Below are 14,968 nucleotides of genomic sequence, written 5' to 3' on the forward strand. Positions count from 1 at the left end.
CCCCTATTAACTTTTTTATCGCCAAAGAGCATGCTGGGTAAAGCTTGCTCTCTGTCGCTCGCTGCAGTACATCCAAGAACAGATGAAGAAAGAGAGACCAACCATAGATGGAACGTGTAGTAACTCAAACATTTCAAGCATCAGCAATGTAACTTTCAGAATGTTTTTTTTGTTCCCGGATAGCCTGGTCCCAAATAGCTAGCTGTAGGGCTGCAAATAACGGTGATTTTCATTGTAGATTAATCTGTTGATTATTTTCGATTAGTTGTTTGGTCTATAAAATGTCAAAAAAGCTGAAAAGTGTTTCCCAAGCCCGATATGGCATCCTCAAATGTCTTGGTTTGTATACAACTCAAATATATTCAGTTAACTGTCACAGAGGAGTGAAGAAACCAGAACATATTCACATTTAAGAAGCTGGAATCAGATATTTTTTACTTTTCGTTTCTTAAAGAATTACTCAAACCGAAATCAAATCAAATCAAAATAGTTGGTGATTATTTTAGCAGTTGACAAATAATCGATTCATCTTTGCAGCTCTAGCTAGCTGTTAGCAAATGACACGTATACACTAGCATTGCTAAGGGATGCAACTATGTCATGGCAGGTTGCTCATTACACAAGAAAGCGCCATGTCGAGTGTGAAGTTGTTTGGATTAGATTCTCAGCTTTCAAAACCAAAAAATCAATAATAATTTTGTTATTTGTAGATTTGCCAAGGGGGATGCGTGGGATTTCCCCCTTTCTGGTCTACACATCCCTGCCTCTGCTAAATTATGTGTAGCTGTATCCCCCCTCAAAGTGATCAATGCTTCTTCACCAATAGACCATATCTTATATACCTAAAGTAGAAGGATTTTAAAGCTTCAGTGCGTAACTTTTTGATATTAATGAACGTCTGTTACATTAAAGCAATTGCCAAATGAGTTGCTACAAAGATCATTAAGCATATCAGCTCCACACAACTCTCTCTGTATTTCTCAGTATGGCTATTTTTATGACATGGTGTAGTCCTGTGCTTTTCCCCCGCAGAAACTCAAGTGAAGATAATTACCTCTTCTGAAGAGTCCATCATGTTTTTTTGATCCCCCCGTGTCCTCCTTGGCTGTCGTGTCACGGTCACAGAAGGCTTGTATCATGTGGAAGCGCCAACAGTTTTGTTGTCATTACTTAGAAGTCCTCGTGGGGCGACAGAAAGTACGCACTATTGCTTTAAACTGAGTAAAGCGCTGTAACGTTAACAGTCTGTATTGCGATAGAACGATAAAATCCGAGCGGCAGTTGTTGGTTGTATATAGCCACTACAGAGCTCCGGGACGTTGGCTACCAGCGGCAGTTGTTTAGCCGCCAATTGGTGACTGTGTTAAGCCAGAAAAAGTGAGCGTCATGTGCCGATGACAGATTGTGGTTTGGATTGAAACACTCCCAAGGAACGAACAAGCGTTTCCTGGTTGAAAGTATTTTGTTTTTGTCGTGAAGTAATCTCCGCTCTCCCCGGCTTGAAAGCGCTGTGTTTTATGTTGACAACATGTTGTGCCATTTCATTTCGAGATTATTTTCCATTGGATATTGAAGTGCATAAATAAGTGTTTTGGCATGGCTGGCCAAGTGGCACTATATCCATGGTATTGAAATGGGGATTTAATTCTTGCATGTTTTGTTTTTGTTTTGCATGATCAAGCGTGACCATCTCTGTTTTTTCCACAAATCGCACCCTGAGCCTATACATAAATGATTTATATTTGTTGTGAATGTGTGTGTGCTACTGGTAATGTGCCCACACAAATATGGATATACGGTGTAGTTTCTGATGTATTTGTTCAGTTATAAAGAAAACCATAACAGACTAGGACTTTTGCTACCACTGTTTCAGATCTCCTAAAATGGAAAGATGGAGCCATGGCAATATATACTGTCTTTCATTTGTGATTGACACTCTGATATCTGATTTGCTGGTTTCATTTATATTAAAGACACACAACAAGTTTCCATCGTATGTTTTCTTCAAACTATAAAACAAAAGGATCTCTGGAGAGTTTGAAGTCTCAACTGCATGCTGGGAATTCTTCATGAATGAATGAAATCTAAAATTAGGAAAAAAAAAATCCTGTGTTGTAACATATTTGAACTTTTACCACATGAAGATTTGGACCACTACAGTTCCAGGAGTGGCCCCTTTCAGATGTGATCAATGGACATTAAAACAATCAGCGAAATATAGCATTGTCTTTGTAATTTCTGTACAAGGTTTATGAGATCCAAACTCACTAAAATGGTTGTCAAATATGGAGAGAGTGTTCAAAGATGTTATATCCAACTTACGTATCTGTATTGGGGTTATTCACAGTTCATTAAAAAGAGAAAACTGCATCTATATTTAGTTGTGGGTGTGTCTGCGTGTTTAAAAATGTTGACGTGCTTGTCCACACAGGCATACATTGTGAGTTGTTTGTGTGTGCGTTTGCCCACATGCCTGTACCATGCACTCTCTCCATCTCTCCACAGTGCTAACTGAATTATGCATTATTCAGAGTTTAATATTAGACATTACATGGAGGTAAATTGGAGCTATCAATCATCCAAGACATTTATATGTGGCAGACTTTAGGAATAATCTTTGAAAGGCAAAGTAGTCTTTGGAGATCAGGAGTGATTGGCTGGGGAAATTGGGTGTGGAAATTATAATTATTATTCCTTCATTTTCCAAGCTTTGCCTCATTCTGATGACATTAGCATTATTAGCCGTATGTTTGGGATAATTACTATTTGAGCTCTTGAGGATGCCGGTGAAGTACACACAGCTAATGAGTTACAATAAATTCAAAAGTCAGAAAGTCAAACGTTTCTATCATGTCTAATTTACATGTCTCTCTTTTTGTGTTTCAAAAACAGGAGAACATTATTAATAATTATTAAATTAGTAGTAGTATATAAATGGCTACTCCCCATCTCATATGGAACTATACTGCACAAATTTGATAGCCGTCAAATTGTATTATTTGAGATTCTAATTAGATTGGCATGAGTCACAATTACTGAAGCATACTAGTTAATAGCAATAGATAGACAGCACGGAGACTCAGTGGAATACGTCATTAACAGCTGTGTGCTTGTGTGCATGTGCTCAAATGTGTGTGTCTTTCCTTGAATGCTCGCGGGGTCAAGAGAGACCCCATTAGAAACCATCATTTTCAGAGAGTGGCTTTGCGTCATCGAAAATGTGTTCTAATATGCATGAATAGCCATGTCACACTGAGCCATTTTAGAAATATTTGCCAATGAAATGTAATACTGTGCATTACCTCATCTGAGGCCAATTTAAGCATGTCAAAGGAAATACTAACTGAATACCGACTTCAGTGCACAACAACAATTCAATTTGTGTGTGTTTTTCTTAATAGAGCTGGTTCACAGAAAATAAAATCCCTACACCAAGGGTTGGGCACAAGAATGAAATGGAACTGGTTCCAAATGTTTAGAAGTGGAATTTGTTTTACACTTATTGATGCCAGAAACTGAAATTTTGACTTCTGAAATTCAATCGGCTGTTATGAACATACACAAATATATAGTGTTTAAGATGTGGTGACCAAAGCTAGTACCTACAAATGTGGCCAAGACACAGGAAAGATAGCGTGATACAGTAAACAGTCCAAGACAGGAAGTCCTCAGAACCAGCTAACACAGTACTGTATTACTACTTGTGTATGGCAAGCTACAGAATATTATTATACTTCTCTATGTTAACCAAAACTAAAAACAAAAAAAATAACAATTTTTATGAAATATATATAATTAATGAAAACATTTCTGTATCTGGCAGCCAAGAATTACTGATAATATCCTCTATTCTTTCCCTATATTTTAAGATAAGATAGACCTTATTGATCCCACACTGGGGATGTTCCCTCGTTACAGCAGCTCAAATGCAACACAACAGATAAGAAAATACACAGAAATAGAATAGAAAAATATATAAAGAAATATAATAGGAATAGAAAAAATAAGAATAAGAGTAATAATAGTAATATGTACACTATAAACACCTCTTTTATCTGTGTTTTTCACAAATGGCCAGCCTTTATACATTTATTTCTTAATTCCATCTGGCCCAGTGCCACAGCTAAATCTGCTTAAAATCTTTTTGCAATGTTATTATTATTACATATCATTTAGCTGACGCTTTTATCCAAAGCAACTTACAATTGCTATATATATATCAGAGGTTGCGCGCCTCTGGAGCAACTAGGGGTTAAGTGTCTTGCTCAGGGACACATTGGTTGATGTACCTCAGTGGTACTCAAACCCTGGTCTCCTGCACCAAAGGTATGTGTCATATCCACTGCGCCATCACCTCCCCAATGTACCCAGTGTACCCTTTTCTGGGTTGCAGTAATGCTTGATTTAAGACATTGCTACACATTGACAGACTGAATTGCCATGCCTCATACTGTATATCCAGCGCAGTAGAGTTGAGTTTGAAAGGTGTAGAAAAAAAAAGAAATCTGCTATCCGTAACATCAGTGGTAAACATCAGATTTTGGTGACAGCCTCTCAGGAGCAATCCATTGTCAATGACAGAAAGGTGGCAGGTCCTCTTCCCTCCACAGTTTACTGCAGCCACAAAGCATGTTACATCATACGTAAAAACACTCACTATAGCTTATCTGTGGACATAAAACCTCTCTTTCTGCTATTACTATTCTTCCTGCTTCTTTCACAGACATACATAACACCAGAATACAAAAAGTTACCAGTCCAGTTTTCAAATTATTTTCAATAGCAAATCTGACAATAAGGAAAGATGTACTGATAAAATGGGGAAATAAAATATTCTGGTCAAGTCATTCCCTTGGTCTGGAGAAGGTAAGACCTTTTGACTTGGGCTCTGTTCTATTCAGGTGTCCAGGTAAGCCATGACATGCATAATACCACAGCACTGAAACAACTAAATACAATTAAGCCATCATTAACTGACACTGATTGACTTACACTTGTGCTTTTTCTACTGTGACATGTCAAAATGTCTTCTGTGATGAATGCCAATTTTGTGTCATCATACAGTAGATCTGCAGGAGGATTCAAACTCCACCTACACTATTTTACATCCCTAAGGAACCTTCTTATTTTTATACAGCCGTCATACAATTCTTTCCAACCGAGACTGCATTTTAAATCCTTGTAAATATTTAAACAGTATAATTTCATGTTAAGTGGAAAAGCATGCTTTTGAGTGTGTTCCTTAGAGGAGCCACTCACTCAAACATGCTGAGGACAATAGCTTCCATGGAACAGGACATCTGACTAAAGTATATAGAAATTCTTACAGTCACATATAGTGCATTTATTATTATTGTGTCGCACAGATACTGTGTAGCCCTAAAGTCCCAACCTCAATGTATTTTCTGAAGACCACCATGTTAATGTCATGACAAGAACATTTAGAGGTACATTCTTTAAAAATGAGAAAATTAAACCAATACATTAATAATATTAATGATTAACCTAATTAATTGTTAATTGCGTATTCCAACCACGGGACACAGCTCACTGCAAACTGCTGGCCAGACGATTAGATTTAAAAAAGTAAAAGTTAGATGAAAAAAAGGGAAGAAAAGAGGACAACAAGAGAAGATATGGGCTGGAGGGGAGAGCTGGGCAATGTAGCTTAGCCACCAAGTCTTAGGGCCCTATTTTAACGATCTGAAACGCAAGTATGAAACGCAAAACGCAACTAGCTTTGTGGGCGGATCTCGGCCGCTGTTGCTATTATAACGGCGGGATAAATGATTCTTGCGCCCGACGCAAATCTAAAATGGGTTGGTCTGAAGTAGCTAGGTGTGGTTTGGGCGTAACGTGCAATAAACCAATCAGAGCGTCATCTCTCATTCCCTTTAAGAGCAGGGCGCTTGTTCCATGGCGGATTACTATTATGACGCCGGATTTGCCTGGCGCACGCCAGCGGGAGCTGCCGATGCGAGATGCGGCAAAGTAATAAATGCCCGTCTTGGCCGGGTGGCGATGTTGCTGCGGCCACTCCGGCGCGTCTCCTCAAGTCTGGAGAGGATTGCTGCAGCCATGGAGCGTGGGCCTCCAAACGCACCACCTGCTCCTGTTGTGCCCCTTCCTCCTCCCCCCACTCCATCTCCGTCCACCCGCTCCATCAGGAGCGCATCGCGCATTACTCCCGGACCAGATCCCGCCGTAGTTCAACATCACGTCTCCTTAAGTCCTCTAATATTTCCTCATTTATGTCATCAACACATCCATGATTCATGGAAATGTTGTGTAAAACACAACAAGCCACAAAGAATGCTGCGACTTTTTGAGGACTGTAGGCTACTGTAAAGTACCTCCTGACCTATCCAAACACCTGAAGCGCATTTTCAGTAATATTTTCCTTTGTAATTATGTATGGTTTGCAAAAATGGGAACTGCTGCATCCATTTAGATGAGAGAAGTGTATGCGCGTTGTGCACACGCTACATTATGGCCAAGCATGCGCCCCTAAAATAGCATCTGAATAACGCGCTACTGACTTTAGACTAAGCGCCACTGACTTTAGACCAGGTTTTTCCTGGTCAGTGGCGGAATTGTTTTCTGAAACTGCAGAATAGCACAAAGTAACGTTTGCGCCGGAACACGCCTCCTCTTTTCGCTGAACCGCCCCCAGGAGCGCAAATACATTCCCTATTTTACCGACGTGCGTCTGTTGAGGGAAAAGTCCGCTGTGCGTCGGGTGCAAAATAGGAATGATACATGCGTCGGTGTACAAAGGCAATTGCGCTGAGTGCAAGATAGGGCCCATAGAGTCAGACAGCTGACGGGTCATGGAGTAAAGGGAAAAGGACGTGTGTGTGTGTGTGTGTGTGTGTGTGTATACGTGTGTATACGTGTGTGTGAGAGTGTGTGAGAGTGTGAGAGAGTGTGTGTAAGTGTGTGTGAGAGCAAGCACAATGTTCATGTAAGGTGTGTTCAGCCAGAAGAGGGCAGGTGTGAAGGCCTGACAGGTCATGGTGTGAGCATGGGTCAGAGGTGCCCATGCTTCAAGACTCAAGGTGTGAGTAACCTCTGTGTTTGTATGCAGGTGCATCTGTTTTTTTCTGTGTGGAGCAGAATCACCTTTTTTTTATTCTAACGACCAAGTGGACCCAATGGTAAAATTTAATATAAACTGCCATGTTTCAAACCTGAAACTAGGTGATGAGCTGGATGTCATTGAAGCCTTAAACCTAAAGCAGAGTGCCCTACTATTTGACTCTATGTGTTCAACTCCAAAACCCTCAACCAATCTTACTGCATTTAAAATAATCAGTAAGATGAGAGGTTTATCCCATCTATTTAACTTAAAAACAATATAAAAAAATATAATTATATATAATATAAAATATATATATATATATATATATATATATATAAAAAATATTCAGTTTAAGTATCCTAATTAATCTCAGTTGCAGCATATGGCATATTTTAATTGTCAAGCTACTGATCTAGTGTTTTTGGCTCTATCCCAATCTGAGTCCCCCCATTACCGAAGTCTGATTGGATACTTATATTAAAATAGATGTAGATTTTGTATCCGCACATTCTGGTTTATTTGAGTTGTGTGCGGCTTCCCGTTGAACTGAGGAGGAATGATGGCCTGACATTTCATTTGTTTCCCGTCTCCTGTTTTGACAGCATAGTAGAGGACCCAACATTTCGTAGTTACTAGGAGGGCAAAGTGTAACCAACAAAAGAAAAACTATATATATTGAAATAACATTGAAATAACAGCTGATTTAAATCAAGCTCAGTGTCATGGCAGTGTGGGCAATGTGTGCAGATGAATGTTGTTAGGCTTCCGTCCACTAGCGCTAGTGCGAGAGGTTGCAAAACGACACACTTCACGTCATCCGGCAGATCTCAGTGGAGCTCAGTGTAAGATACAGTAGTTCCTCGACTGCTTGTTTGGTTGTCTACTTTGCAAACTAAACTAAATTAAATTAGTAGTAGTGAAAATTCAAACTGTGATGTGCAATTTTCTTTTCCGGTTGGGAGTTTTTCTTTTGTTGTTTACACTTTGCTCTCCATTAACTGCTACATGCTGGGTCCTCTGCCATGCTGTCAAAAACAGGAGACATGAGCCAAAGGAAATGTCAGGCCATCATTCCTCCTCAGTTCAACGGGAAGCCGCACCAGAATGTGCTGCAATTAAGTGTGTCCCCAGAGCTACAAAAGCCCACCCTAGGATGAGGCTCCTGTTGCATTGTACCCTGCAGGACGTAACACATCTATTCAATAGCAGCTCAACTGTGCCTGCTGACAATAGCCCAGGAAGAACATTGGTGTGGTGGAGTATTGTGACATTTGATGGCAAATGTGTTTGTACTGGGATTATCTCTGAAGCAGCCAGAGCCAGTAAGCCGACTTTTTTCAATTTTCTGAACACAGCACCTGTCTGGACACTAATCACAAAGGGTTTGTGCCTTCTCTATACATGATCACTGGCTTTCTCGGACAATAAATGGTTCACAATGATGTGTATTGTTGAATGCAGAGGCTCAAAAATTGCATTGCTGCTGCGTTTGGATTCAGATTTTTTTTTTTTATTCTCTTAGTGATTTGGGTGTTTCAGTTTTTGGCTACATGAATTCACTTATTAAAATCACTCAAACCTTGCTTCGCTGACTGAATGTAATTGCATTTGTGGCTTGTATTTGTCAGTTTACTGAATATTGTGTGTACCATTTCAGAAAGCCTTTGGACAATAGGGGGTTGTCTGAATGAGTTTGTCTTCTACATTTATTCAGTGTTAAACAGACAAAACACACAACAGATACAGATACAGACATTGTGACTGATCAAAACAGGTGTAACTAATAACAGCTGCATTTCATTTAGGTGTGCCAGTGCAGAGGCTCTGGTATTATGCAGGCTGGAACACTGGCATGGCCTACTGGCACAGCAAAATGGAATGAAGCCATCATTAATGTTATCAGTCAGACCTGTAATTGCTCTGCCATGAGAAAGGTCTGTCATGCCTATTTCAAAATACAGAGTGCTACAGATATAACTGAATCGGTTGTGGCAGGTCAGGGCTCCACTTTATTGACGGAGGTGTATACTGTGGAAAACAACTGCAGGACTCCACAAAGAAGGTGAGGTGAGTCTTTCCTCTTCCCACTGACTTGCACATTTGGCTCATTCAAGAGAAATGTGGCAGTCAGCCAGCTGGTGTGATAAGGACTTTGCTGGGGTTCTAGTTGCTCAGGATCCAAACTCTAGTGACTCATCTCCCATCAGGAGGGGAGATGCCAGACACAGTCGTGGTATTTGTCAGTGAGAGTGAAAATAACCATCTGCCGGCCATCTCGCCAAGCATCTTTTATTTACCGACACCACCCTGTCTGGCTTGCCCTCTGTCTGCTTGCTAGCTCACTGGCTGATAAACTGACTGGATGTTTGATTTGCAGGCTGTCTGGAGGATCACTCTCTGCCTTTGTAAGCTGCCTTGTCTGACGCTTATGGCACACTTACCCTTAACATCTGTGTGATTAGCTCTAAATGACATTACTGTAAATATTTGCTCTCAAACCTGCGTAAAACTGTAAAACACTAATAAAATATATGACTGGACTTGCACTGAAGACATGTAGACGCACCAGTGTGTGCATACATAATGTGTGGGTCTAACCAAAGCTTGCACAGATTTGGATCTCCACATCAAATATTAAAAGTGAAGGGCTGAGACTAGTAACAAATTCTAAAATAAGAGACTCCATGATCAAATCCCACTCTCAATTGGTTCATTATTTAGTCTTCTACTGAATTCAGAGCTGCTGTATTGACAAAATCCCGTCCCCATGGTCTGTTCCGCTAAAGCTTGCAGACCAATTTCCTGATTTCTCTTTTTATCTCTCTCTTTCTCTCTCTCTCTCTCTCTCTCTCTCTCTCTCTCTCTCTCTCTCTCTCTCTCTTCCCTGTGCTCTTCGCTCAGACAGGAAAGAGGCACAGGCTTTTATTGATAATTTAAAACAATTCCAATAATGTTACAGAAGTACATTTTCCATTTCATAGATGGCTTAATAGAAGTGTCAAATGTGGCATATATTATCACTCCTTATGATAAATTACAGCAAAGGGAAAAGACAGATGTATCCATGCAGGACTGATGGTAATTTGTTACAGTTGGAGAGGTGGAGTTTGATGGCGGTTGAAGACACAAATGTATGTGCTTTTTTTCTTTTCTTTAAATGAACAATTGCGATAGTCGTTTTGAAATGAACTAGTTGGAGACACTCGTCACTTTCCTGTATCCTACAAAGTAAATAAAGTAATTAAAATCATGATAAGTGGGGCATCACATTTTAACGAGTCTAATAGGACACCTATTTGTGAAGTGACATACTGGCAGGGACACAGGTGTGACTGTGTGTGTGTGTGTGTGTGTGTGTGTGTGTGTGTGTGTGTGTGTGTGTGTGTGTGTGTGTGTGTGTGTGTGTGTTTCAGACTAATTGCTGTATTTATTTAGAATCCAGGCTTTGGAATTCATTCAAGCACCCATTGCATCAACAATATGGTAGAAGCAAGGTAGTTAATAGGGCACATTGACTGACATGACATGTTTAAAGGATCGGTTCCCCTTGATGGTAATTTTCAAAATATCTGTCATTTTCTATTCACTCTTTTTCAGTCAAACTTAAGTTTGTATGATAATTTAACTCTGGCTATGCTATGAACTGAATAAAACTGAACAGACTAAACTGACCTAACAAAGACAAAACTGACCCAACAAACTGAAGGCAAAGGGGAATATATATAATGCCTGATCAGACCATTTTTTAAACAGGGGTAATACAAAGACAAACACCATTAACTAAACCACAAATCGAACAAAACAGGATGTTTTTTAATATTAATATTCAATAATTAACAAAAACAAAAGCAACAACAAGCTAATATAGTCTAAAGAAATAAACAAAATATACCGTAATATGGTATGGCATGATATGGCAGGCACTTGGTATAGTCTGATTGGTCTGTATTTAAGTGCTCTGCTTTAAGGGGCCATCTTTTGCTCCGACAGTATCAACCAGCTGCCCCAATGTCTGAGCTAACTAAGCTTTAAAACTGGTTTGTTTTTACTTGCCCTTTTTTGTTTTACAACTACATAAAACGTCTTGCAGTTGTACTTTTAGTTGTAAAAAGTGCAACATTGTACTTTTAAAACTGCAAGCAGGTTAATTATGTTTCTTCTTTGTGTGTGTTTGTTCATATCAGCAATGCCGGTGCCAGAGCAGCCTGCAGAGCAGGAGAAGGGGGCCATGGTTGCCCCTGTGATGCCAGCCTCCAATGGAGACAGATCTGAGACAGAGACCACCTCCTCCATCCTTGCCTCTGTCAAAGAGCAGGTAGGAACTCTCCAATGTACATGTGTGTTGTACATGTGCCAAACCTGTATTGTGTTTAGATTTTCTTTGATAAGAAAGGGAAAAAAAAATTCTTCTGTCTGCCTCTCTTGCTCATTCCTCTTCTCTCCTCTCATAGCCCTCGAACAGCTTGCTATGAGGTGGGTCAGGAGGTTGTCACTGTTATTCAGGGGAAAAGGCACTCCACTGCTTTAAAGTGTTTAAAAGAAACCAAAGATTGATTGGTGCCAAGGGAATACGAGAGTGTAATGGATGGAAATGATGGAGATTACGGGGCGAGAGCTGTAGCCAAGTAGACATAATTGAAAAGGTCATTAAAATCAAGGCAACCACTCGACAGGGAGCGTTGGAAGGAGGATAGGCCGGGCCATGATGCCGTCTGGTTTCAGGTTAGCAGGAGGAATGGGAAAGAGGGAAGGAAATGGAGGACGTAGAGCGGGGAGAGAAGAAATGACAGATGGGATGTTAAAGTCAAGGTGGGTGGATTGGTTTGTTGAGAAAATGGAGGGAGTTGGGTGCAGAACAACAATAATTTTTATGTTTTCCATTGAAAGCTACAAAGATAAGAGACAGCATAAAGAGGAGAGACAAAAAAAGTAAAGAATGAAGGGGAAGCAGCTTTGTGGGTTGGATTAATACAGTTCTGTGTGTCCAGTGGGACTTTTGTGGAAAAACGTCACATTCAACAACCTTGGTTACAATAGGTCGTGTGTGTGTGTGTGTGTGTGTGTGTTTGTGTGTGTGTGTGTGTTGTGTAAGCTTGCACAATTAAAGCAGTAGACTTCTTTGTGTTACATTTATATTTTATTGAAGTATAAAACAAACAACCTCACCCAAACATGTGCATGACCCTTGCTTGCACGATGAAAAGACATTCCGATTCCCGGGCGAGTTCTCACTAATTGCATTTAGTGATTTGTGTTTAGCCTTGGACTTATTCCTTTGTGTAATGGAATTCTGTTTAATTTGGATTTAGCTCATCAGCAAGTGCAATACACTAGATTTGTCATGTTGCCTATCTACGTTAACTGAAGTTCTCCTTAATTTAATACCACAAAATATTCCATTTACCCTTACCTAGTGAAGGACAAGTGCTGGTGGCAATTTAAGTTTTTTTTCCCTTTTGCAAATGACATTCATTTGTGGGTTTTTTTTCTACCAGAGAACCTCTCAGTGCTTTTGCATTAGTGAATCACTGAAGCATGTAGGGTTTAGTCAGTTTAGTCAGATAGTCAGAGCTTTGGACCAGATTTGAACCCGCAGCCCCCCCCCCCCATCCACCCATTGGGAGAGCAAATGTACAGAAGTTATTCAAAAGGGAATATATCACAGACATGTAGCCATTGTTGAAGCATTATTTTCTTCTGCAGTGCGACAGCTCTAAAAACTCCTCCCCTGAGGAAAAAGTGTTTTGAGAATTCAAAATGACTTCCTTGTTCAGTCATCAGAAGGCAACCGGAATGGTTTTGCAGCCAGGTTTTTGAGCAACATGGGTTTTATGTTACAATAAGCCTAATCAGCTCTACATAGCAGCACTTTGGTTTGGAAAATCCTGCTGGGGATGTATTTCTTTTTTCCCAATCAGAAAATGTGTCCATGCTCTAACATTACTGGAATCATTGAAGCATACCTGATTTAGTCAGATCCATGCTGTTTTACTGACCCACACCATGAAAAAATAGCCTCACTGTAGACGTTACTTTATTTCTGTGAGGGTTTTTTTATACTTGTCCTTTAACCAAACATTTTTACATACAGTTTAAAGAAATGCACTAGACAGTCTATTCTCCTTTTTTTCCTCTTTGGAGACGTATAGGATGCAGTTGGATGTGGAGCACATGTGGTACATAAAAATGACAAACCTAAATCTGTTGCTTTAGATCTGCTCACCTCGATGTCTGTCAGTGGGGTAATATGTAAGACATTGTTGTATTTGACCTTTAGGTGATTCGTTGGAACTGATTAGTGGCTGTACTGAATCGTTACCAAATATAAATGGCTCTACAGTAACTACATTAGTAATGTTCTTGAAACAATAATTAGAAATTGATAATGAATTTAACAGATCAGAGGGGCAAGCAAACTGTTATTTCTCCATTAAAAAGTATTGGCAATCCCATTTGGACTGCGTGCCAAGTTCTGTTGTCATAATGTCTCTACATCAGACTCCCCAGAATAAATGTATTGCAGAGATTTTGTTTAAAAAAGAAATCTCTAAAATCAAAAGTTGCAAAGAAGCATATGTTAAAACCCAGTTTTCAGGTTCCACAAACCTCTAAAAAAACTTTCAAATCATTATTGATAATTCCACAATTGCTGTCAAATTTCAGAAGACAGAAGATTTATTTTCCAGTCTCACCTCCACCTGCACTCCCTTTAGTCATTCTTCTGTTTGTGGTCCCACAGAGCTGCTTGTAGATGAGGTTGTTTGTATGATATGATGCACTTGCTTTCAGCTGGTCTATTTACACAACACCATGATATTTTATGAATAATACTCTTCCACACTATAGCCACAAATTAATACCTGCATATCTTGAATATAAAATATATTTTCCATTTATTTCCACCCAGTCCATGCTTTGTGGCTGCAAGTGTGTAGATGATGTACGTGTGTGTGTGTGTGTGTGTGTGTGTGTGTGTGTGTGTGTGTGTGTGTGTGTGTGTGTGTGTGTGTGTGTGTGTGTGTGTGTGTGTGTGTGTGTGACAAAAGGTTAACTCTAAATATACCTCTCACACTCTCTCTGCCTCAGTGTGTGTGTGTGTGTGTGTGTGTGTGTGTGTGTGTGTGTGTGTGTGTGTGTGTGTGTGTGTGTGTGTGTGTGTGTGTGTGTGCGTTTGTTTGTGTGTGTGTGTGTGTGTGTGTGTGTGTGTGTGTGTGTGTGTGCGTGTTTGTGTGTGTGTGTGTGTGTGTGTGTGTGTGTGTGTGTGTGTGTGTGTGTGTGTGTGTGTGTGTGTGTGTGTGTGTGTTACTCCAGTAACCTAGCGGGCCTACTCCCGTTGGGGCACATCATCATGCCTGACACATACCTCTTTCCACTGTGGTGTCCCGTCGAGGATACACACATGGCTTAGATTCCATTTAGTAGACACCATCTGTCTGTGTGTGTCTGTGTGTGTCTGTGTGTGTGTGTGTGTGTTGCTGGCGGATAAGCAAAACACTACATGTGGTATGTTCATGTTAGAGAAATGATTTCCAACTACTGGGATTATTAAATGGTTTTAAGAATGAGACTCAATTAGAATGGTAAGTAGTTTGACAATGAATTCATGCAGTGTTCAGTAGGTGTACGGAGATAATGATGGCAGAGACTGTCTGTGATGCCACTCATAGGTTTCTGAAGGGATGTTTTAAAGTTCTAAGTTAGGCTTACTTGCTTTTGTCTTTGCCAGTAATTTGGCCAGAAAATCCACATTTGTGAAACAGGATGGATCTTAGGTATAATTGAGGTGATAAAAGCATGTTGCTACTGCTGAATATTGTGTTTATACTGTATATCTTGCCCTCTTTTTTTCTGAACTCTCAAGATGCATCACCAGAGGGAACTAATTGA

The 14,968-nt window shown here is 40.0% G+C and overlaps 1 protein-coding gene across 4 annotated transcripts in view; it reads left to right on the forward strand.

Moving 5' to 3' along the window:
• ctnnd2a (catenin (cadherin-associated protein), delta 2a) overlaps nucleotides 1–14,968 on the forward strand; it is a 283,909-nt gene that overhangs the window by 37,513 nt on the left and 231,428 nt on the right. For all 4 annotated transcript variants that reach the window (XM_039790447.1, XM_039790449.1, XM_039790450.1 and 1 more), the window contains exon 2: nucleotides 11,266–11,396. In XM_039790447.1, the coding sequence (XP_039646381.1) occupies nucleotides 11,268–11,396 (129 nt within the window). In that variant the 5' untranslated portion in view covers nucleotides 11,266–11,267. The remainder of the gene's footprint in view (nucleotides 1–11,265; nucleotides 11,397–14,968) is intronic.

Source organism: Perca fluviatilis, chromosome 22, assembly GCF_010015445.1.
Source record: "Perca fluviatilis chromosome 22, GENO_Pfluv_1.0, whole genome shotgun sequence".
In the NCBI taxonomy this organism is placed as follows: Eukaryota; Metazoa; Chordata; class Actinopteri; order Perciformes; family Percidae; genus Perca; species Perca fluviatilis.